Below are 24,880 nucleotides of genomic sequence, written 5' to 3'. Positions count from 1 at the left end.
CAGGCACAGAAGGCTGATCGCCTACTTGGCGATTCAATTCACAAACAGATACAGAAATCTGAGGTCCAGACCTAAAAGGTTGTAGCGTTGGTTTTTTATTTATTTATACCTAGTTAAATAAATAAAACGAACAAAAATAAATAAACTAAATAAACGTTAGTTCTGTTACGAATGAAAATGATTTTTTTAATGACGTAATGTAATATCAAAATTTATAACCTACATATCTATTAAAGTCTCAGCAAAAAGTATTATATTCGAAATGGCCTACTACTGGAAAGTCAGCGGTATATTTTTAAAAAGTGTATTGCTGAGAGGTTTCACAACATGATGCAAGACTGTATCTTGATACACTTCAGTTGAAGTTTTCACTCCTTTTCCACAAAAATGTAGTTTTGTGACTCCTTGATAAGACACGCCCCACCAAACCATCACTGAGGCAGGATGATGACCACTTTTACCTTTCTGACCACTTGAGCAGCTTCTTTAGAACTGTGAGCGTACACTTTATCGTTTTGCTTATTGTAGTGTTCTTCAATCGTGAATATTTTTGTATCGCGACAATAGGCGTCGATCGTCGATGTTTTCGATGTACTCTCGTCAATTGTTGTAAAGATTGATTTAGGGCATGTCCTGTATATCGGCGATAAGCACCGAGCTTCAGGTCTCGTTTTACAATACGCGACAGAATCCTGGCGGGTATCTTCATTTCTTGCTATTTTTGTTTCCTAATGGCTTTCGACGAATTCTGACATTAACAGCCTTTGTCGTTCTAACAGCACGGTCCCGCCGATCTTTATAAGATATACAGACATATACCAGCCGAATACCAAGCTTTTGAAGTATCTGGATTGTGACCGACGGCTCTTTTTTTTATTTTTATGAAGGAGGTAAAAATGCACAACTGCAGGCCCGCGAGCGCATGCAGTCGCTATCGCGGGGACTGTGGGGATGGTTAACTCTTATCCCTCTGCTAATCAGAGGGGAGAAACCCGACCCACTACAATTTCCTCCTGAGCCCTCCATATCGCCTGCTATGCCGGACACATTTATTCTAAATGAATGACGTCTGGCACCGCATTGAGTCCCCCGGGGGTCGCACTAGGCATTCAACCCAGGGAACTCGGCGAATATGACTGCATACGGGCTCAGCGACGGCGCAAGGGGATGCTGTTGGGCAAACGCTCCTCGCGTCTTGCCCCCGCACCCCCGCCTCGCCACCGCCAAACACAACCCCTCCGGCCATCGCCACGCACCTCCCGCTGACGCTCGGCAGCCTCCTTCTGCAGCAGGACATGCTCACAGAAGAAGGCCACCGCACGCCATGCCTCTTGGCTACCAAGCATTGCTGCAACAACGCTCGGTAGCGAGAGGTCCGTCCCGACGACCGACACTAGGTCATGGCGTGCCTCGACCAAGTGGCACAATCGGCCAGGGTGTACTCCACCGTGTCCTCTGGGGCACCACAATGGTGGCAGATGGGAAGGGTTTCCCGCCTCCCACCTTGTGCAGATACCGCCCAAAGCACCCATGCCCAGACAGTATCTGCGCCATCCGAAAGGACACGGCTCCACTCGGGCGATTCACCCATTCCCGCAGGCATGGGCGAATCGCCTCCACGGTGCGTACTCCCACCCTAGGCATAGCCAGATCATGGGCCCATCTATTAAAGGTGGCCTCCCTGGCTTGCCTCCTTGCCGGTCCGACCAGTTCAGCCCATCGGCCACCTGCCCTAGTCTCACACTTGAGACGATACAGGTCGCCTAGGGCTAACGCCTCTAACTCCCAGGGGGGAGTCCCCGCCAACAGGCACGCCGCCTCGAACGAGACGGTCCGGTAGCATCGAGCCGCCCGAACCGCCATCACTCGCTATGGCCTCCTGAGTAGGGTGGTGACCGACGGCTCTGTACCAACTTTGTGCAAGGCGATCACTACAATCCTATTTTCTTTAACACCTCATTCCATATTGTAATTTGCTAATGGACACGAAAAAGTATGTGAAATGGCGCAAAATCGAAAGATTTTTAAATAAAACGTGTTGCATATTCAAAATAATTTAAATGTTGATAAAAATAAATATTTTTATGTAACAGTATTTATGGCCAGACTAGTTATATAATCGAAAGTAAGTAGTGTAAACTCTAAAGAACAGTTTTCTTCAAATATATCAATAATGAACTCTGTGTGTTGATTTTTTTTTTTTTTTTTTTTTATAAAATAGGGGGCAAACGGGCAGGAGGCTCACCTGATGTTAAGTGATACCGCCGCCCATGGACACTCTCAATGCCAGAGGGCTCGCGAGTGCGTTGCCGGCCTTTTAAGAATTTGTACGCTCTTTGATTAGATCAATATGATTATATCAAACACAAGCGCAAACAAATGAACGATTTTTTTAATCTTGATCACCATAAAAAGATAGTCTTAAACAGTACAAGTCCTTAAAAACTGACTTTTTTGTAGAAGTCTTAACGATGAACAATTCTGTCATACATATATTTTTAAACCTTGTTTGCGTAGTGCACGCAAAGAGAGTAAGTTTCAATAAATAATAGTTACCCTTTTTTAAGTGAAGAGATTCTATACAAAAGTGAGGTAATAACTCACAAAGGTTTGATTACGTACACATTTATTGCTATATGCATCATACGGCGTACCGTACCGTAGTACGGTGCGGTTTTTTAAATATTTTTGGAGGCGACATGCATAAGTACTAAATAATTATTATACTATTTGAATTCTTCTAAGTTTTGTTAATTACTTTTTAATAAAAAAAATTGTTTCTACATTCGTTAACAAAAACGAACGTTGACCAGCCTTTATCTTAACTCTACTTAAAGGCTTCAGCAACCACTTTAAACGACTTTCTCGATTTTTTAATTAATCGCTATTTAAATATTTTTGACCGTCTTCTGTTTCTGGCGATCCTAATTGGCCGTCATTCTTAATCCCAAACATGCCACTCGCATTTTACATTCGCATTTGACACAACGAGAAGACCAATTAATGAAAAGCCTTGGGCCAAAACATGTTTACGAATTAAGCTTTTGTTTATATTTAAAACAAGTGTGGTTCTTAGCACTTTTAAGATTTTAATAGCGCTATTTGCTTTATATTATTTATTAAAGACAAAATGTAACTTTCGAAAACAAAAAATCAAACCAACTTTATAAATAAAACAGATATTAAAACAACTACAAGGAAAAATTGGCTAAGGATGACAGAAAGGTGACCGAGATAAAAGATGAGAAAAGAAATTCAATATTGTAGATACGAAGATGATATTGGACAAATGGCTTGAATCAGTCCACCTTTGTAACCTTCCGCATCCATAACTACCATATAAACGAGGGGAGAGTTTAGGAAAAGCCTATATTGGAATGCAATACAAGGTATCAGAGATAATACCGAATTTTAAGTTTATTTAAATTATTTGGAACCAAATATAACTAGTGCCTAGGTTATTCTAATATTATTTATTCTATAACCAAGTTAGTATCCCCCGTTATTTCATTACATAAACATATGGTCTTGCATCTAGAAGAAAAAGCTACCGACTAACTTGACTTCATGACTATGACTCCTGGATGGGGCAGAGGGCGTCACCAGTGAGCGTCCTTCATGTTCGTCACATATGCTCTCTTTTAATATGTGTAATCGTGGGTCGCCAGGTTTGTTTCAACGGCCTCGCTTCCGCTTTCCCTTTGGGTTCCAATCAAGCGACTCCTTGGAAATAAAATTGGAATTATACTCAAACTCAAAATAACTTCATTCATATAGGTAAACAAGTACACTTGTCTTGAACGTCAGAAAAGAAGTTAAATTAATTGTAAATTTACATTTAGTACCAGTTCGCAAGTCAATGGCCGTAGTACGGGCAAGAAGAACTGGCTAGAAACTTTCCGCCAAAAGTTTTGAGTCATACAAATTGTTTGAACTGGAGCAAATCAATCCCAAGGATTCTCATGATCATTTCATCATGTAGCCAGCGTTTTTTTGAATATAAAACATAATGAGAAATTTAAATTTATTTATCATAATATATATAAATCTCCTGTCACGATGTTTGTCCGCAATGGACTCCTAAACTACTTAACCGATTTTAAATCAAATTGGCACACCGTGAGCAGTCTGGTCCAACTTAAGAGATAGGATAGCTGAGATCTTTAATTAGAGTCGCAATTTTATTTTATTGCAAATTATTTGTCTATAATTAATTGACAGTCACAATTATCTGTTAACTCCAAAAGATTCTAACAGATGTCCATACTTTTCGACTGGATTGAGTAAGTAATCAATAGATGGCACTGCTATGGTAAACCGACAAACGTGTCATATAAGCTACAATTCAATGTCATGATTACCACGTGTTATTGAGGCTAAAGTATAAATTAAATTTATTTTGTAGTAAACGAAATACCGTCAAATTCAATATTTCTATTTTTTTATATTTTTGGTGTTAGCATAGCCAACCACGTGTTACTTAGACCGAAGTGTAAATCAAATTCAAATTATAGTGACGACAATTCAGTGAAATTATTCTTTCGTGTCACGGTATTAAGGCTAACTAAAACTACAATAAGGAGAAACGAAGTTCGCGGGGCAGCTAGTATTTTATATAATTAATAATAATTTAAAGTTATTGATGAGACATTCGTGAAGACATAATTGTTCGCGAGGATGACGTTAGATCGTTAATTTTGAAATCAAAAATAACTTATACCGAACGACCTCTATGCGGAGGCAATAACTATTTCTCTGTTTGTGATTCATTATTCACACGCCGGATTTATGTATTTTAATAGACAATACTTTTAACTAGCGGATACAGAAATGTGTGGCCAAGACTAAGGGTACCATTGTTAATTTAATAGTTTGAAATTGTTACGCTATATTACCCGAGATTTATTAATTCGAATATTGAAATATTTTTTTAAACCCATTAGGTAATTTTATATTCATACAAAAATAAGAATACTTTACGTTAAAATATTGTCTTGAATTTTAAGAGATTTTCGTTTGAAATGTTGATGAAAAATTAGCCTATTACCCATTCCAATAGGAGTCTCAATGCCATATGAACTATGAGTACTCGTATAATGCAGAGTCGAAGCATTGTAATAACGTAAACGAATATTAAAATGCAGAAACGTGATTAGGCCTTAACCATAAATTGAACCTGAATATTTTGAACTAAGATCGATTATCCAACGCTAGCAGAATATAATCGAACAATAATGTTCTTTGTTCGACAAGAACCGTACTCATTACTCAATTTTGTTTGTTTAAGTTGGATAACGATTTTTTTTAATTGCTTTTATTTTTTCTTTAATGCATAAACTAATTAAGACTTCTATATGTTTAACTTTGGTATTTAATAAATATTATTTACACTTTATAAGGCACACGCGACAATGCATATCTCTATGATATAAAATCCTAGTTTATGTCCTGCATATAGTCGTATAAAACTATAAAACACCCCTTTCACTTGGCATTCGCTCAACCGGTTTGTGCTATTTTAATAATTATGGAATTCTAAATATACAATTTTTTTCAGCAGCGAATATATTGATGGTAGGACATTTCTCAATTCAACTCACGACTAACTTAAAATAAATTATACATAATAACGTTTATCTGAATTCTGTGTAAATTCACCTTTGTTGTAATTCACATACAATCTTCATCTAATAGTTACCAGTCCCGCTTTTACGCGATAGGATATTTTATCATACATAGATTCATTACTCCGAGTTAATGTAGCAATGTAATGGTGAAATATTTTTCCATCAGTCCAGTGGTTACTGGCTTTATTCATAGTGAACAAAATTACAAATATTTCATCTATCTATTTAGGTAGGAGAACTAGAGCAATAATCTCGTTCTAAATCTGTAGCTAAAAATAAAAAAGCCAAGCTTAATTGGCTCCACGGATTTAGAATTTTACTCACAATTGATTCACATGTTCTTAAACTCAGTCAACCAATCTGATACTTTGATAACGTCATAGTCCCGAATTGAGAAATTCCTTTTATAACTGAACATCTGTTAGTCTTTGCATTATTTATGTACCTATTGTTCTTTATTGTACGGTATAGAAACAGCTAAAACGGTTTAATAAAATTGATACATTAGCGCAGTTGGTACTCAGTTTAAGATATAAGATATGTTATATAATGTATATGTATGTTTTAAGTAGTGTTGAACTTTGAGCTAGTAGACGGCGACTCTCATCCTCGAGGGGGTTTACACCAGCGGACTTTTTTGTTTTTAACACACGCAGTGAAGGAAGACATCAAGGGAAACGGGCGAGCCAAAAAGTCTATTGTTTCTGATAGACTTTTTGGCTCGCCCGTTTGTTTAATCAAAAAAAGATTTTAATCAAATTTAAGCGTAAACTAATATAACTTATGACCATTTGGTCATAAGGAAGTTCCAAGAGATGTTAAACGCTTAAGCTTGTCCCTGAGTAACGCTGAAATGATGACAAAACGTTTAGCTTAAAGAAAAAAGGTTTTTTCGCGGGCTTTTTATCATTAGAGACTTACTGCCTAATTAAAAAAAACTTTACTGTCTCCATCACAGCGTAGGTATATACAATATGATAGTAAGAGAGGAAAGAGTTATTTAGTTAAAAGAGAGAAATTTAATTTCTATTAAATGTTTTTAATCTTTAATATTATACTTTTAAATTATGATTATGTAAGTACATTACTTTTTTCTCACGTTATGATATTGCGCAATGTTACACTTCATTGCTCAGAAGAATAATACAAAACAATTTTTTAAGTATTTGTATTGTACCTGCCAATAAATTATTTTTTTACTACCGTGGACAATGTTGGAAAATATTGAGATAATGATTTAAACAAAATTTTCATACTTTTGAGTATTTAATTAAAATTAACCGTTTTTAGACTATACACTATAGGTTTACTGCAAATTGCGCCCTTTCGACATACAACTTTGAACCTCAGTTGCACCGTTCTTTTTAATTAACCAGTGTGTAAAATTAGAGACAATTTAATGAACGGCTCTGAGTTCGGCGGTTCATACATGAGTACAAAGAATGAGAGATCTACCTCTATTTTGGAGTTTTTAGAGAATTATTACACCACATTTGGCTGTCTAATGATGAAGTTGATAAAGTCATCATGGAAAAGTTAAATACATTAAAAACATCAACATTTACTGGAGTAGCAATAAATTACTTAAAAAGTAAATTTATCGATAAGTTGACTATGTTAATTGATTTTTTATTGATACTAATAGATTGGTTTTTTTTTTTTTTTTTTTTTTTATAAAATAGGGGGCAAACGGGCAGGAGGCTCACCTGATGTTAAGTGATACCGCCGCCCATGGACACTCTCAATGCCAGAGGGCTCGCGAGTGCGTTGCCGGCCTTTTAAGAATTTGTACGCTCTTTTCTTGAAGGACCCTAAGTCGAATTGGTTCGGAAATACTTCAGTGGGCAGCTGGTTCCACATAGCGGTGGTGCGCGGCAAAAATTGCCTTGAGAAACGCTCAGTCGTGGAACGTCGGACGTCGAGGTGATACGGGTGGAATTTTGTATTTTGCCTCGACGTCCGATGCTGAAACTCAGCTGCAGGTATTAATCCGAACAACTCCTCTGAACACTCTCCATGGTAAATGCGGTAGAAGATGCAGAGTGACCCCACATCTCTACGCAACGCCAAAGGATCGAGCCGCTCGGAGAGGGATTGGTCATCGACGATTCGAACCGCTCTTCGTTGGATACGGTCAAGTGGAAGGAGCTGGTACTGGGGAGCCCCCGCCCAGAGGTGAGAACAGTATTCCATGTGGGGCCGTATTTGCGCTTTATAGAGTTGCAAGCGGTGGCCCGGAGTGAAGTACCGTCTCGCCTTGCTGAGCACACCAAGCTTTTTGGAGGCTAATTTAGCCTTTCCCTCCAAATGACCGCGAAACTGAACGTCGTTCGATATGTCAACGCCAAGTATTCCGATGCTGGCTGTGGTTTCAAGAAGAGTGTTTTCGAAAAGAGGAGTAGCGACAAAGGGTATTTTTTTCGCGGAAAACGCGCAAACTTGTGTCTTCTTGGGGTTAAATTGGACTAGGTTTAGTCTACCCCAGTCCGAGACTCCACGTAAAAGAGTTTCGACTTCAGACACAAGTTTGTTCCGGTACTCATCGACAACTGCCCGAGAAATACCTGCCCGGCCAGTGTAAAGAGTATCCCCAGTGCTGTCGTCCGCATAGCAATGAATGTTGCTAAGTTGCAACATGTCATTGATATGCAGAAGAAACAGGGTCGGGGACAGAACACAGCCTTGTGGGACCCCAGCATTCACGGGTTTAAGGTCGGAACATGCTCCGTCGACGACGACCTTGATGCTCCGATCGGCTAGAAAGCTGGAGATCCAGTCGCATAATTTCTCAGGAAGCCCGTAGGCTGGTAGCTTCGAGAGCAGTGCTTTGTGCCACACCCGATCGAAGGCTTTCGCTATGTCCAAACTAACCGCTAGTGCCTCCCCCTTGGACTCAATTGCCTCTGCCCATCTATGAGTAAGGTATACTAGAAGGTCACCAGCTGAACGACCACGACGAAAGCCGTACTGATAGTCGCTAATCAGCTGGTGGCCCTCTAGATAACTCAAGAGCTGGCCATTAATAATGGATTCCATTATTTTGGAGAACAAGGAGGTTATTGCGATTGGGCGATAGTTGGATGGATCAGTGCGATCGCCTTTTTTAGGGATCGGATGTATCGAAGCGGTCTTCCAGCACTTCGGGACAGTGCCGAGCGAGTACAGGTACCGGAAAAGGCGCGTCAGGACCGGAGCCAACTCAGGAGCACATGTACGCAGCACAATTGGAGGGATACCATCCGGCCCGCTCGACTTATGAATGTCCAAGGAAGATAGTGCTCTGCGAACAGCACGTTGCTGGAATGTGATTTCCGGCATTGAGTTATCACACCGCGAAATCGCCGGTGGTGATCTCCCCCGGTCATCCAAAGTCGAGTTGGACGCAAAGAGACAGCCCAAGAGGTCGGCCTTCTCCTTCGCAGTGTGGGCGAGCGAGTCATCCTCTCTGTGCAGCGGTGGTATCGATGGCTGACAAAAATTCCCTTGTACAGCTTTGGCGAGAGACCAGAAGGCTCGGGTCCCAGAAGGGAGTTGGGCCAATCTCTCGCCAAATCTGGCGATGTGCTCTGACTTTGCCTTAGCGATTTCCCGTTTGAAGGACCTGGAGGCTGAGTTATATGCTTTTATATGGTGAAGAAAAATACCAGAAATCCACATTCCATAGTATCACTTAGTGTGAACTATGATTCCCTCATAGTCCCTAACAGTCTAGGATGTCTTGGATGTACATGGAAGTGATACTGTGTCTGAAAATTGTTGACTCTCAATGCCAGAAATAGAGGCTAATTCAACTTTGATGTAATTTTTAAGCTCCGTGTGCCATTGATAGTAATGCCATTCGACATATACATGTATAATGATTACAGAAATATGATCACCCATTAAAGGTTCTACCGCGACTATGTGAATTTCTCCAGTTACTCCAGATTCCTGTGGAATATACAATGTCACCTTGAGAGAACGATCCATCTATATGTTCAGTCGTCAGCTGGCGTCGTTCCAATGCGATGTAGGTCGAATGATGCTACATGTTTTTCAACCGATCTTACAGTTTTATGTAAATATATTTACAGACATTAAAGGTTTTTAACAAATTACCAATGTAGATTAAAAATAAATGTTTATATAAATGGGCTCAACTTATATAAAGAATGATGCATTAGACTGCTTAAGAGTTTAACAGTTACTTATACCGTAATCAAAAATGTAGTGTCTAATCTATAACATGTAGACGTTGTTGGAGTCTAAGGCATGCCGAATGTTGTTTTTCTTCACTGTACGAGAGAGTATTTATTTATTTATTAAAGCTTAACACATCACACATTGTACTTAATCTACTGCATATTTTATAAAATCTTTCATATAAAATGTATGACAAGTAAAGTAAACATAAGTGTTTCAAAAAAGAAAATTAAAATTAAAAAGTACAATTAAACATATAATACAAAAAAAACATTAACAAAACAGCGAATTAGGTTCGAGATAGGCACCTAAAAATGCTTCCTCTATAACCGATCAGCCCAGTATCGAATATATCCGGCTCCGGATAAGTACTATTCAATCCGTTAAAATCGCGAAGAATTCGAAAGAGAGGTGCTTGGACTCCTAGGTTGGTTTTTGTAGGAGGAATTTGGAAGATATTTCTGATTTTAGACCTAGGGAATGATTAAGGGAAGTATTAAATGGAAACATAGACAGAAATTCTATTGGTGCAGATCTAGAGTTGGGACGTACGGGATGGGAGTCGCTCACTGATGTCACTTGGCCAACACCTCTTTATACACAGCTCCTATACCACTTCAATCGTTAAATAATAAAAATTGATTAACATACTATACTCGTAAACGTAAAACTTTACGGTAAAGTAAAATATTTATTTTATAAATGTTTTATGGTCTATACAATAATAAACATATTTACCTGAAAAATCCTAATTAAAAGTTTTACGCGTAACCTTTTGACGCAGAGTTCGATGCACAAAATAGCTTTCATGCATAAAAAGAAGTTTGCCTGCCTAATTATAATTTTTAGTCAAAAACTACATACAAATCAAATTATTATATTCAAAGTAACTACTACGTTTGTTAATTCCACTAAATGTAAACATGAAAATAAATACTTTTTTAAATGAAACTTTTTTTACAAAATAAATAAAATTGTCAACGTTAAAGCATGCCATCTACCGAAATTATCATGTAGCACTTCAACAGTGAAAGTCATCGAATTAAACAGAGCTTTTAAAAATCCACTAAGAATTAACTCCGTCCGAAAGATGTCGTTCTACAAAAAAATCTTAAAATATCTCCAAAATTTTCCAAGCTTTAGTTTACTTTACAATCTATTAACTATGCCTTCGTCGCATTACTCACAAATAAAACAATTATGAGTTGTTTAATTAAGCTAAACATTTACATTAACATATCGCATACTAAATCCAAATACTCCGAACACTATTGACTTAGCAAATCAAACATCAATCAATATTAAAAAGTCATCCATAGTTGATCAAGATGTATCCGGGCGTTGCGAGTTATTCCCAGCACGAGGTGCGCGGGGTGGCGGGATTGGGAACGCACAGACGTAGCGATCAGTGTATCGGCGCGCGCCGCCGCCGCTATGGGCAACCAACACTCCACCTCGCACGCAGGCCTCAAACCCAAGAAAAACGTCCACTGGAAGACAGCAGGTAAACATACCAACTACCCCACACTGACAACCACGCTGGCACGTCACACGTGCACGACACATGCCGACCCAGCCTATACATCTATTTTTAAAACCGCTCACTGTGGTCTCAAGCGTGCCACAACAAAACAAATCTTGAGACGTTTCGTGTTCGAGTAACTATAATCACATGTCTAATTTTGCAGAAAGGGTAATGCCAAATCACAGCTTGATTAGAGTGATGTAATCGACGTCAATTATTATTTATTGGTATATAAGTATGCGCTATGTTGGCAATTACTGATTATATGCAAATGATTTTCAGGGCGACCGGCCATACCGGGAAAACCAGATGTGATACCAATACCATCAGATGAAGAGCCAAATGCTATAACCCTTCGGTGGCGCCCACCGGTTCACGACGGTGGCGCGCCGCTACGAGGGTATCAGGTCGAATGTAACCGACTCGGTTCAGCGGACTGGGTGCGAACATCTCCTCCCGTAGTTCTACGACCAGAATTAGTATTATCCGGTCTGGAACCACCTCATCGATATCAGTTTCGTGTAGCCGCTGTTAATGGTGTCGGCCGCTCAGATTTTAGCGAATTATCTGACGTACTTACCGTCAGTTCTGACCGAATTCAAAACGAACCACCCTTGTTCCTCCAGCAGTTAGAAGATGTAATAGCGTTAGAAAACGATAAAACAGAGTTTCGCGTGTCTTTCGTCGGCATTCCCATTCCAACGATAGCTTGGTTTAAAGATGATTACGAAATATTTAGCAGTAGACGAACTGCTATATCTACAACAGAGTCCACCAGTGTTCTGATTTTTCATCAAACTCTCCCTAGTGATGAAGGTGAAATTAAATGTACGGCTACAAACCGCTTAGGTCACACGGTCACCAAAGCGCGACTAACTTTAGAAGCGGCCCCTAAATTACGGTATCCGCGTCAGTATGAAGATGGACTTCTTTACGAAATTAATGAAACCGTGTATTTGAAAACAACAATAGTAGGAAAGCCTTCACCTAGCGTAGAATGGCGACATGATGGCCAACCAATAGTTCCCGATAAGCGTGTAGAAATTACGAATACCCCAAAGTTTTCAATGTTAAAAATTCATTCTGCAAGACGCGGCGATCGGGGTGAATATCAAGTTCATGCAAAGAATAGTATAGGTGAGGATACGGCTGCATTTTTAGTGACAATCACAGCACCTCCAGATCCTCCGCAACGCGTTACTGTTACACGACAAGTTGATAAGTCCGTGACCTTAGACTGGGAGCCCCCAGAAGACGACGGCGGCTGTCGTATAGGTAATTACGTGTTGGAGTATTTCCGAACTGGATGGAACGTTTGGTTAAAAGCAACAACAAGTCGTAAAACAAACGTAACGCTATTTGATCTGATTGAAGGGAGTGAATATAAATTTAGAGTAAAAGCAGAAAGTCCATATGGCATGAGTGCACCGAGCGCTGAATCTGCACCTATCCGAATACCGGGTAGACCCGTGGATATGGAATTCTTAGAAGTAGAATCGAAAATAATTACCGATGTACTTATGCGTGAAACTGGTGATGAAGTCCCTGTTTCTCCAGCGCCACGGCGAAAGCGCGGTCTAGTCTCGTCGCCTTCGAAACCAACAGAACTAGAAAATTCGCAGTCTTCTGCAGCATCACCTGTACCACGTCGTAGGCCTCGCAGTTCAACTCGCGGTCAGTCGGAAAGCAATGAATTTATGTTGGTACTTTACCCAAATACCGACAAGTCAGCGGAAAAAGCTGGTAAGTGAAATTGTTGAATCACGCTTTGCGATGTAACTAACAAAACATTATCTTTTCGCATGATCTTTTTATGACAATATTATATAATGTGTATATATCTAATTGAAATATCTTAAGACAGCCGCATTGCGAATAAAATTAGTATATAGTAGTAGTAATTATTAAGTACCATAAATTGGCACCAATCTATTCTGACTAAGGTTGGAAGGAAGAAAGAAGCAGGAAACTGAAACGATAAAATATTTACGTCTGTTCAAATATTTATTTAGTACATATTTTAAGGCGGGTAATATTATTTTTATAACAAATATGATGCGCGAATGTATAAGTTTATGTTGGAATTTTGTTTGTATGTCGGCATAAGTACTTGATATTTAATAGATTTCTAAACAGATTCATTATGAACTACATTTCAACCGAATACACACTTTTTATTGAATATGTTACGGCCGGATGTTATAACTTCGCTTCACTTCGCTTTCACCAAGAGGTGAACTTAAAAACATTTAGGAAAGCTATTTAGCTCTTAACTATTAGCGAGCGGCGTATTATTTATTTGCCGATTGCTAGAAGCAATTTTTTTTTCAGTTACTGTGAGACTATATTAAAACAATGGATATTTATGAAAATGTTAAAACCCTGGAGGGGTTGTTGTAGCGCCATTGGATCATTATAATCGTATTCTACCTAGCACCATAAGACAAACATATTTAAGCAAATAAACGATCGAAACGTTTTTATTTCCCCGTTTTTCTAATCAATAGACACAACTTGTCTACAGTCCCAAACTTTTCGGGATTAAGACTTAACCTAAAATAATTAAGCTCTAAATAACTCTTAATAACTACACGACTTCATAAACTACTTAATTATCGAAGCAATAAAATATAGGAATGTGTTTTAAATATATGATGATTAACACTATATTTCAGTATATATTGCATTATGTACTTATTTGCTTTCAGCGATAGTATAGATGACTAATAAAGGTATACTAAATAAGGCTAAATAAGGTGAATAGTACACTGTCATATCAAATTATCTAACAAATATTTTTTTTATCTTTCAGAAAAAAGAAAATCTTTTCAACTCGACCTGGAAGACGCTATATCGCCGCCGCCTATATCTTTATCTGCCCCCGAACTAAGCACTCGCTGTGTAATGCCATTCAAATCATTAAGAAACGCGGTGAGTTCCACAGAACTTCTACACGAACAAGCTATGGCGCGATTTTATAAAGCTGTGGCAATGAAAGAAGAGCAAAATAAACAGAAAGACAGTAAAATTTACATTTCAACTGCAGCAGCTCCCGAAGTTAAAGATACGACCGACACAATAAATGAACAAAGTACGGAAGTTAAATTAAAAACGCCAAACATATTCATACAAACTGACTCTATTGAAAATAAACATTATAAATTTGAGTCGGAAGACAGACAAGTATCTCAAGACTCAAACGATAAATGGCAACAGATGTCATTTGAGGAAGACTATACGGCTAGCACCGTTTCAACTGGTGAAGAATTTTCAGATGAAGATGCTGAAAGCCTCATCGAGGATATAGACAGACAAAGTCATTATTCAAATGACGAGGAAACATATAATCCTAGAGATAAAATTGCACACCAGTTCTCTCACGAGCAATCTATGGAAGATGTTGAATACGAATCGACAGAAGAAATTGTTAAACCGTTACCCCTTCCTGATCCAAATTTTGTTCCAAAACCTATACTTAAACACAGAGAGGACGTTTTGCCAAATAGTGACCAAACTGCGCCAAAATCTGAACAGAAAGTGAACGAAAAAGAAAAATCTAAAAAAGACAAAATGACGCTTTTTAAAAAAATCACAAAAATGCCTGTGCAGAAGCCGTTCGGTTTACCAAAAATATTAAATAGAAGGGACACCGACAAAATAAAAAAGAACATTACAGCAGAGCAAATCAAAGCTCCGACTGTGATTGAAAAAGTGGATGACAAATTAGATGATGAAGGAAAAACCGTTATTGACTATTACGGAAACATCGTGAAAGAATACGGAAGTCATAAGAGACCGCACACTCCTCTTTTACTAAACACTGAGGACCTAAAACAAGAAGCTGAAAAGCAAATGACCGATTTAAAAAAAGAAAGAATTGTGGAACAACCAACCACTACGTCGTCTACTAAAGTAGTCACAAAAAATAACATTAGGGGAAAGAAGAAAACGGCTATTAAAAAAATACAAGTAAAACCCAATGAAAATATAGGACCACAACAAAAACCGAGGCAAGGACAAAAAACTTCAACAGTTTTGGTAAAACAGCAAAAAATAATACCAACTGAAAAAGAAAATATGAAAAATGTAGATAATGCTAAAGTTATATTAAAAACAACAGAACGGGCGACTATCGTTATTCCAATTGACTATCAAAAACTTGAACAAAAAGCAAAGAGGAATGTTAGGTCAGTCATTGACTACACTGTTGATTTATGTTTATTAATATTAGCTTTTTGGGTATATTTCTTTAAAGATGAACGCCTTGCAATTCCTTTACTTATTCTTATTATATATAGACAGCTACAAGAGACTGTGCTTTTTGATATCCCTCAAATGGTAAGCCGTTACTGTCCTAGCTGGCTTACGAAAAAAGCTTCTTGACCTTCTAAAAAAGACAATATGTGCCTCGTTTTTACAGACTTTCAATGTCGTGTGATATTTTAATTTAATTATCTGTTGTACTTATGTTTTGTATTTTTATTATAATCTAGTAAGCCATGATTACTTTTTAAATCAACACTACAAAATTTTTTGTGTTTTTTAAAATAAATATGTTAAGGTTTCCATACAGTAAACATTGCATCCGACGAATATCAGAATTTCGGAGTCATCCCACAGACTGTGCCAATGTTAAGCCTAAAAAACTACATGATCCTAAAGCTTGTGCTTTACGAGACAAGGGGCTTGTTCTTGGAGTTTATTATAATGAAAACGTTCAAGGAGAAGCTGCAATATTAACAGCAAGTGCTCAAAAATATGATAGTGAAACAAAGGGAAAATTATGGAACCAACTTAAATTAACACCGATACCGAGATTAGGTGATTATAGAATATTCTATGACTTAGATCCAGTTTATGCTTATGTTGCTGTAGCTGGATTAGGTACTGAATGTTTAGCATTTAATAAAATTGAAAACCTCGATGAAAGGAAAGAAGCAATTCGAGTGGCAGCGGGAGTTGGTTCTAATGCTCTTTTACAGTTTAAGCCATCACAAATTCACGTAGAGTCCTTTGGAAATGCCGAAGCTGCAGCAGAAGGCTCTAATCTAGCAGTGTGGAAATTTCAGGAATATAAATCGTCTAAACATCAACAAGTTATACCAAAATGTAATGTAGAACTATTTGACGACTGTGACTTCTTTGGTTGGAATATTGGAAAAGTAAAAGCGGAATCACAAAATTTAGCTAGGTACCTTCAAGAGATGCCACCTAATATATTAACGCCAACATCATTTGCTAAATTAGCTGTGGATTTATTATGCGAATTAGATATTAATGTAGATGTAAAAACAAAAGGTTGGGCTGCAAGTCACGAAATGGGTGGGTTTGTTGCTATAGGGAAGTCTTCCATTCAACCTCCACTATACGTTGAAATCAGTTACTATGGCGCCCATGAATGCAGTCGCCCAATAGTTTTGATTGGAAAAGGAGTTACCTTTGATAGCGGAAGCCTAGATCTGAAGCCTCGAAAAGATTTACAATTTATGAAAGGAGATATGGCTGGAGCTGCCTGTGTTCTTGCAATTACAAGAGCAGCTGCGTTGTTAAAGTTACCTATCAATATTCGAGGAATTTTGCCGTTGTGTGAATTAATGCCTAATGGAAAAAGTCCAAAATTTGGCGATGTAGTATATTGTGCGAACGGAAAATCCATTCATATACGACTTCCATCTCGAGAAGGTCGTCTGTTAGTTGCGGATAGTCTGGTATATGCCAGAAATTACTGGCCTAAATTTGTTATAGATATCGGTACAATGTCAAAAGAGTTGGTGTATACATTAGGAGGAGCTGCGTGCGGGTGCTATTCAAACTCGGAAGAGCTTTACAAGTATATAGAGAACGCGAGTAGTCAAACAGGGGATAGAATTTGGCGTATGCCTTTATGGAAATTTTATGAAGAACGTATAAAAGACTGCGACGTGGCAGATGTAGCAAACACAGCTCGGCACAACTATGGTGATTCACCTAATTGTGCTGCGTTCTTAAAACAATTTATTTGTGATGGCAAATGGGTACATTTAGACACATACAATGTGGCCTTTACTAAAGGTCATGACTTTCCCTATCTTAACCGAGGCATGACCGGACGTCCGACTCGCACTGTCATCGAACTCATTTTTCAAATGTTGTCCGATTCTAAGTTATAATCACAAAACTATTGTATGAACGTCATTAAAATGTTATTGTTAATGAATAAATCCGAACATTTAAAATCCTCGATTGTTTTTTTTGTTTAAGAATAACACACTGATAAAATGTAATTAAAATTTATTAATATATAAACAATATGGCACAAATAGGCTTACACTATAATAAATGTATATTTTTCGAATAATATATTTGTACTTAAATTACAAAATTAACTTCATTATGTTTTTATGGCCATAACTATAAATCAATAAAAAATATAGCTAATTACAATAATTAACATAATATATTGAATAAATATTATCTAGTATAGAGATTCTTTAATAGAATATAAAATCTTTGGTAATTTTTTTTGTCAGATATGTGAGAATGCAGCGGATAAGATTAAATATCAACCAAAAATAGCAAAAGCATTTTATATACTACGTATATCAAGATATGAAACAATGTAGAGAATTAAAGAAATTCCGTTTACTGGCATGGCTAAATATGGCACAATAAAATAGATAGTTACAGGTCTGTCCTGTCAGCTTTAGGGTCCACTATGTTGGAGTCCTCCGTGTCACTGATATAGCCATCTTCTCCGGTATAGTGTGTTGGATGTACCAGTAGTGGCGCCGCAGATAGTGCTTTTAGATCACGTATCGGAAAATGCTCAACCCATCGAGTCCTAAAACAATTATTATAACAGACTATTCCCATTAACAATACTAGAATCTACATTTTTTAAAATTCCCAGAATAGCCACCAACCAATTATTTCAAACACCTTCGAGAATTAGTTGACACATAGGTATAAATAATTAATTCTATAACTAGACTGGGCATAAAAAAATCTTTTCTTTTTTCAAATTTTTAAATTATTTTGAATTTGGAAGACTTTCGATTTTGCGCCACATCACATATTTTTTCGTATTCATTATCAAATAACATTATGGAATGCGGTGTTAAAAAAATAGAATTGCAGTGTTCGCCTTGCACAAAGTGGGTATGGAGCCGTTGGTTATATTCCAGACACTTCAAAAGCTAGGTATCAGCCGTATGTTCGTATATCGTACTATCAACAGATAAAACAACACTTCCGTCTGCCCAAAACCAGAAAAGCGGCGGGCCGTGAGCTGTTAGTAATACAAAGGCTGTTAAAGCCAGAATTCATCGAAACCCCCATTAGGAAGCAAAAAATCTTACCGTGAGAATGAAGATAGATATAAATTTTAATAGCAATACTTCATTTAAAAAAATGCGATCTCTTTTGTAACAGAACTTATGCCTGGAGTAGGTAGTTAATTAATACTATTATTATCGGGTTAAAATATACATATATTTTTTAATTCTACTCTATAACTACCGTAACAAAAACAATGTCCCAGTACATCCCTTACACGTAATCGTTTACAAAGATTAATATTAGAAAGCTGAAATGCCTTTATAAATAGATTGTATGTTTCATTATGTATGTATGTTATTTTAACCACATGGGGCAAACGGGCAGGAGGCTCAAAAAACTAAAAAAAGGCATGCAAGTGCGTTGCCGCTTCTGAAAAGTTCGATGTTGAAAATAACAAGCATAGTTTAGCATTCTCTGTTATTTTATAAAAAAAGAGAGTAGAAGTTATAAATAGTTGATTGGTCTTCTTTTTTTTCTATATTTTGTGGTGGCTGGTGGGCCTGACTGTTCCTTAGCTTTTATTTTTGGTTTGAAAAACCCCTAGCATTAGGTGCAGGTAAAAGAAGTTAAGAAAAGACTTACGTTGGATGTTGGTCAAACATGATTGGCAAATACTCATCAACGGGCAATAATTTTGATAGTGGATCCGCTGCCAGTAATTTCTTTGCACCACTTTCCCGCAATACATAACCCAGTGTCCAATAAGAATACTGCGGTTTTACTGTATGCTCTGTTATGTAGGGTTCTTCATTATCAAGAAGTATCTTGCGGCCTATGTACCTATAAAAGTCAAGTGGTATACAATATCAAAAACATTCTTAGTATATTATGATGATGCTTCCGAACGGGTTCATAATATTGTAAATCTTATATTTGTGGTCATATCTTAGACTAGATCATATTCTTATGTAATAGCCAAAGTTTTAACAAATCATTTTTGAGATACCAATACATTAATTTGCAGGATTTGGTTAAAAAAAAATTTTTAGTTTATAAATTAGCGATTATTATAGCGACTACCATACTTACAAAAGATCCCAATCAATGTTTCTTATTTCTTGTAATACACTTAGAAATTTCTCTTTAAAATACGGCACAAAATGTATATCGTCTTCTAGTATAAGTGTTGTATCGTAGTGATTCTCAACAATCTAAAACGTTAAATCACTATAATTATCACAGGCCCCACGAATTTCGTTTCGCCTTAATACAATTTTTTTACTTATACTACCTTTTTGGTAAATACTAAACAATATATGGAACATTTGTTGCGTTGAAGTTGCGGTCACATTTACAGAAAAAGAAAACTGTTTCTTAAGCTTCTCTGTGCAATTTTTCTCTCCATAAAAACTATTATTACACTTCAAGGAATATATAAACAAAATTACTCGAATTTGTCCAGCCGTCATCGAGTTTGACCTTAGCAACATATTTTGCGATTCATTTTTATTCAAATTATGTAATTGGCATATTTTTTGTAAAATTATCATTTAGATTTTTTCTTATATCTAATTGTGAAAATAAAAAAAAACTGTTTTCAAATAATGCTTACAAGGCGCAAGGAGCTCTAAGGGTCATAGGTTCGAACCCCGATTGGGCACAAATGGACCTTTTGAGGATTTAACACTCGCTCGTATGAACGAAAAGATCGTGACGAATCTAGCATTGTCTTAAGAGCCAAAGAGCGTGTGTCAATCACACAAAGTTGATCACCTATTTGTCTATTAAGGAAAACATCATCACAAAACCAAAACAGATTCAAATATCTGAGGCCAAGACTGTAGCACGACTGGACCAGTTCTGATAGCTTCTATGGCACTAAAACTCTGCCAGTTTCTCCTGTTAAGTGCCTAATTATACTAATTTAACACATTTGTACTACTTAAAAAAAGCTCACCCTTTTCCAAATAAAGTAATGACTTAGAAAGCAGCCTATTTCTCCCGCTTTCATTGGCCTGTAATATCAAATTTTAATTGTGTCCGTTACAATTATTTTTGTATAAATAACCACTACAGTTATCGAGGCAATTAAAATATAATTTACCTTTTGTGGTATGGATCTTCATAGTTAGGTAAAAGCTTTATATTATACTTCTGGATTATGTCTTCTTTGGTTAAGCTCCTGAAATAAGTGAATTTACATTTAGTTAATTTTTGTGGTTAAACAACGAATCCCATGCCAGCCTTTTGAGCTTAATACTATTTAATGTAAAATAACAATTTCCTTGGCGGTTCAATGGTTCTCTTACTTCCTGTATATGATTTATCAGTCTCGTTGGACTGCAGTTGAGGTTGCCAGTTCATATCCTGACTAGGATCATAATAAAAGCACATGTGATAATTCTTTCTGATTTTTAATATTTGCCATGAGTGGTAAGTAGTTAATACTACTAGTTAAAAAATATTATACTGATTTAGGTTAAGATAATTCTTAACCTAAATCATATAATATTTTTTAGTTAGGAAATACATGGTTGACCTTTGAAATTACTTACACAGTAAGAAAAGCAACATAACATGTGACAGTAGAACCACATGTTATGTTGCTTTTGCATTGCTTATGCATTAGGATGATTTGAGAAAACAAATGAACAGTAACTTACTTCCCATCGATAGCCTTGAACCATGTGCTAACTATGCCAAGTTCTACAAAACTAGCATTCATGAGGTCTCGTCTTTCTTTCCTTCTTTCTAGATTTATCATGAAAATCTGAGTACAATTCAAATCGGTTATTTCTGGATAATGCACATATTTTGCTAGATTTTTATCAAGTGGTAAATGTATTTCATGTCCAAGGGCTTCCATTTTAAGATTTAACATTTCTTCCTTATCGTCGTCATCATTATCTTTCTCTAACGGAACTGGGACAAAGCCGTACATATGATCATTACATATATGCATTGGGATCCCTGTAAAAAGTATTCATTAAATAATTATTATTCAAAACATGTGTTTTGGTAATTTTAATTTACTATTTTAACATCCATGAATGTTGATTTGGTGTAATGATACTAATTTTCAATGACTAGGCCATAAAGTAAAATGTGATTATGAACTAAAACATAAACTCAGAAGTTAATTTTTGTCTGATTTTAAAGAAATATTGCATAAAAATATGTTAGGGTGTATATACGGTAATATATTTATGAACTATACCATTTTTTCTTGCTCCTACAGCAAATGCAATTATATCATCTTCTGGGCCATCATAATCTTTAATTTTTTCTGGCACGTAAGTCAGCAAGTCGGAATCTTTGAAATTCAAATTAATTAAAACAGCTGAGTGAACCATAGGAACCTTGAAACATCCAATTTCCTTACGTTTCAATATTGGCCTGTATTCTTCAGTTCTTTTATAATAATGGAATTCATCCATACCACACCTGCAATGAAAATCACAATATCATCACTACTCAGGTAATTATAAACTATTTATGCACCAAACTCAATTGTAAAAATTAAAATGTTAATTCTATAGTTGTAGTGTGTTTTTGAAACTATGTAACTTCCCAACAACTGAAAATGCAGATATTTCATATATATATGTGTGTTTATACTTGATTCATTACCAAGGAAAGCAGCTAGTCATCATTTATTGCCTCTTAATCAATTCGGTTAGTCTGGGAGGGCTTCTGGGCAATATACCATGTGTATTAACCATTAAACCATAATCAAGTGCAGAAGGCAAAAAGTCTTACCAAAAATTAGAGTAAGCCCCATCTGATATAAGCATAGGTGCGGAGATAGCTAAATCTTTGTTTACAAGTAATTTTAATGTTAATGGTTCCGTCAATAGAACATCTGCATCCAGCATCTGAAAGATTAAGTTTTAGTTAAAATAGCAAGTTTTCTTGTCTGATATATACTTGCTTGAATTTAATGATATCAAACACAGTCTAAGAAAAACATAACATATATATTCTACTAAATTTTTACTAAGAAATTCCAAACAGTGGCAGAGAATTTCTTGACTTCATCTCATCCAATTGAGAACATCATTTTGTCATTATTTCTTCTACAAGAGTGAATGTTATATGCTTTTATTTTGTATATAACAGTAGTCAAGCTCGAAGTATACATTGTTAATAGCATCTTCTATATTAATTATTTTCATATTTCTTCTCATTTTTCATGTGTTAAAGGGGTTGAAGTTATTGTGGTCAAAAAAATATTGCTAATAGTAAAAAATACTTACAAATAAATAGTTAGCCCACAAATTTCTTGCAAAATTAAGAGCTTTTTCTCTCAGTTGTATTACATGTTGATATCTCAATGCACTCCAATGTGTTATTGTTTCTTGATCAGGAAGCAATAAAGCTGTGGTTGTATTAGTAGAAACGTGTATTTCATGATACTCAGAAGAATGAGCACTTATCCAGTCCTTGAGAATATTGTCACTGTTATCCGAATTATAGTCACTATAGAACCTGCAGTAAAGATTTATAAATCAGCGAAGATTTAAATAAATAGAAAGTTATTACACATTTAAACTCTTAAATAATGTTATATTAGAAATTTACCATATTATAATTCTATCTTTAGGATAATCAAGTTTTTGTAAACCCGATAAGAAATAGGGCAAAGCATTTTCTTTGTTGCGAACAAGACTTGTTATAACAATAGTAGGCCATTTATCGCTAGGTTTTAGGTACTGAATAGTTCCATTGCAAATCGTTATATTTAAAATAACAGTAAAACATAACACAATTTTAATAATACGTCTGAGCATTATAAATCTATGAAAAAGAGTATTAAGTCGCCTCTTTTTTTTTAATTGGACCAAAAAATAAATTCATATATTTAAACGGTTCTTAAGTGGATATGTAAGACAATATTTATAGACAACTGCCCGCCAAAGACTCGGTGTGACAAGCAAATGGTTTAGTCGCAATGTTCATAGCCAAGCAGCTTAACCAAAGCCTAAAAATTATCGTATATTGGTTATTATGGATAAAAATCGTTTTGACCAGGATATTTATAGTTTTATATACAGATAAATAAATAGGAATCGTACGATAGAAAACCAGGTTTTATCACGTGACCATTTCCATACAAATTCGTTCGGCGTTAGTATGTAACGCCTGCGAGCCTCGGCCAGTCACAGGGATTTAGTCCCAAGCACAGGGGGTCCAGCCATATTACTACCGTAAAGTAATTGTAGTGCTCGTTCAGACATTGTGAAAACCGCACGATTGTCCGATCGTGCGGTTTGAACCACAAAAATGTCGACTATTCAAACATTGGCGGTTAATTAGCGATCAGTTTCAAGGTGGAAGTCAAAGAGGAACTAGCGTGTCTGTGGGTGATACAGAAACTAAATAAAAAAAGAGAAGGCACCCACTACGTGCATCCAATATTAAGGGATCGACTGACACATGGCCAATTTGTAATCAGCACACTCAAGATTCCATATTCTAGGCCTTTTCTCCACTACAACCCTATTTTTTTGTTAGTAATTTGATCAAATAGAAAACTGACAAACTTCTGTAAGACCGCACCAAGGGGTTATTCAATGGGTAATTTTATTGTTAAAAGTTTAAAAATAACATTTATAAAGTGATGTAAACTTACTGGAAACTCTTTACTGTATTCTAATTTGAGTACTACTAATTATTGTATATCGCGATTATGCAGGTTCAAAATGTTTTATTTATTTATATCCTAATGTTTCTGAGAGAACATGAAACAAACTTCTTAAATAAAATAAAAAATGCGACATTGCTCGCTTATGTCAACAGATGCAGCTTGCTATAGAAAATTTAAAATATTGTAAGTTTAAACTTTTATTAGGTTTACATGTGGCATTAGGAATACATTAAATCGAGAAACAATATGACGGCACCTTAGTGGTACGAACGCCAGCTCGTAGTAGATTCTGCGGTCGTGTTGTAACATGTCTCTTGGCTGTGAACAAAGCGTTTTCGTCAATACGGCCTTGTTAAGACACGGCTAAACCGCGCGGTTCGAAAATCACACGGGAACCGCGCGGATCTTATTTAAATAGGTGGTTATATAATCGTCGACACATAATCGCGCGGTTAGTCGAACCGCACGGTTGCCGCTACTCAACCGCTAGAAAACAGAATCGTGCGGCACCCGCGTGGTTCTATTACCACGAAGATCTTACTCAGGGTTTATATGCGTTGCGGGCACCGCGCGATTATTAACAGCTCATAATGAATAATGCCCTTCCAATCCCACCACACTTTCCAAGCCTTTGACCATGAC

General features: G+C 36.6%; 3 protein-coding genes across 3 annotated transcripts; 2 read left to right on the top strand and 1 right to left on the bottom strand.

Annotated features, from left to right (window-relative positions):
• Positions 1–11,220: 11,220 nt before the first annotated feature.
• Positions 11,221–15,740, top strand: LOC123718524 (titin homolog). The gene is made up of 3 exons (XM_045675112.1): positions 11,221–11,313; positions 11,617–13,077; positions 14,147–15,740. The coding sequence occupies exons 1-3, from the start codon at positions 11,244–11,246 to the stop codon at positions 15,715–15,717; spliced, it is 3,102 nt and encodes a 1,033-aa protein (XP_045531068.1). The 5' UTR covers positions 11,221–11,243; the 3' UTR covers positions 15,718–15,740.
• Positions 15,741–15,767: 27 nt separating this feature from the next.
• LOC123718525 (cytosol aminopeptidase-like) lies at positions 15,768–17,551 on the top strand. Its single transcript, XM_045675113.1, has one exon. The coding sequence runs from the start codon at positions 15,888–15,890 to the stop codon at positions 17,481–17,483; it is 1,596 nt and encodes a 531-aa protein (XP_045531069.1). The 5' UTR covers positions 15,768–15,887; the 3' UTR covers positions 17,484–17,551.
• A 172-nt stretch (positions 17,552–17,723) lies between these two features.
• On the bottom strand, positions 17,724–23,504 carry LOC123718949 (glycosyltransferase 25 family member). The gene is made up of 10 exons (XM_045675963.1): positions 23,173–23,504; positions 22,848–23,079; positions 22,351–22,466; positions 21,809–22,035; positions 21,255–21,561; positions 20,696–20,773; positions 20,549–20,606; positions 19,681–19,802; positions 19,234–19,431; positions 17,724–18,154 (listed from the first exon to the last, which is right to left on the bottom strand). The coding sequence occupies exons 1-10, from the start codon at positions 23,379–23,381 to the stop codon at positions 17,995–17,997; spliced, it is 1,707 nt and encodes a 568-aa protein (XP_045531919.1). The 5' UTR covers positions 23,382–23,504; the 3' UTR covers positions 17,724–17,994.
• Positions 23,505–24,880: the final 1,376 nt, after the last annotated feature.

This window comes from Pieris brassicae, chromosome Z (assembly GCF_905147105.1).
Source record: "Pieris brassicae chromosome Z, ilPieBrab1.1, whole genome shotgun sequence".
NCBI classification, from domain to species: Eukaryota; Metazoa; Arthropoda; class Insecta; order Lepidoptera; family Pieridae; genus Pieris; species Pieris brassicae.
This window is presented reverse-complemented; position numbering and strand designations above follow the sequence as displayed.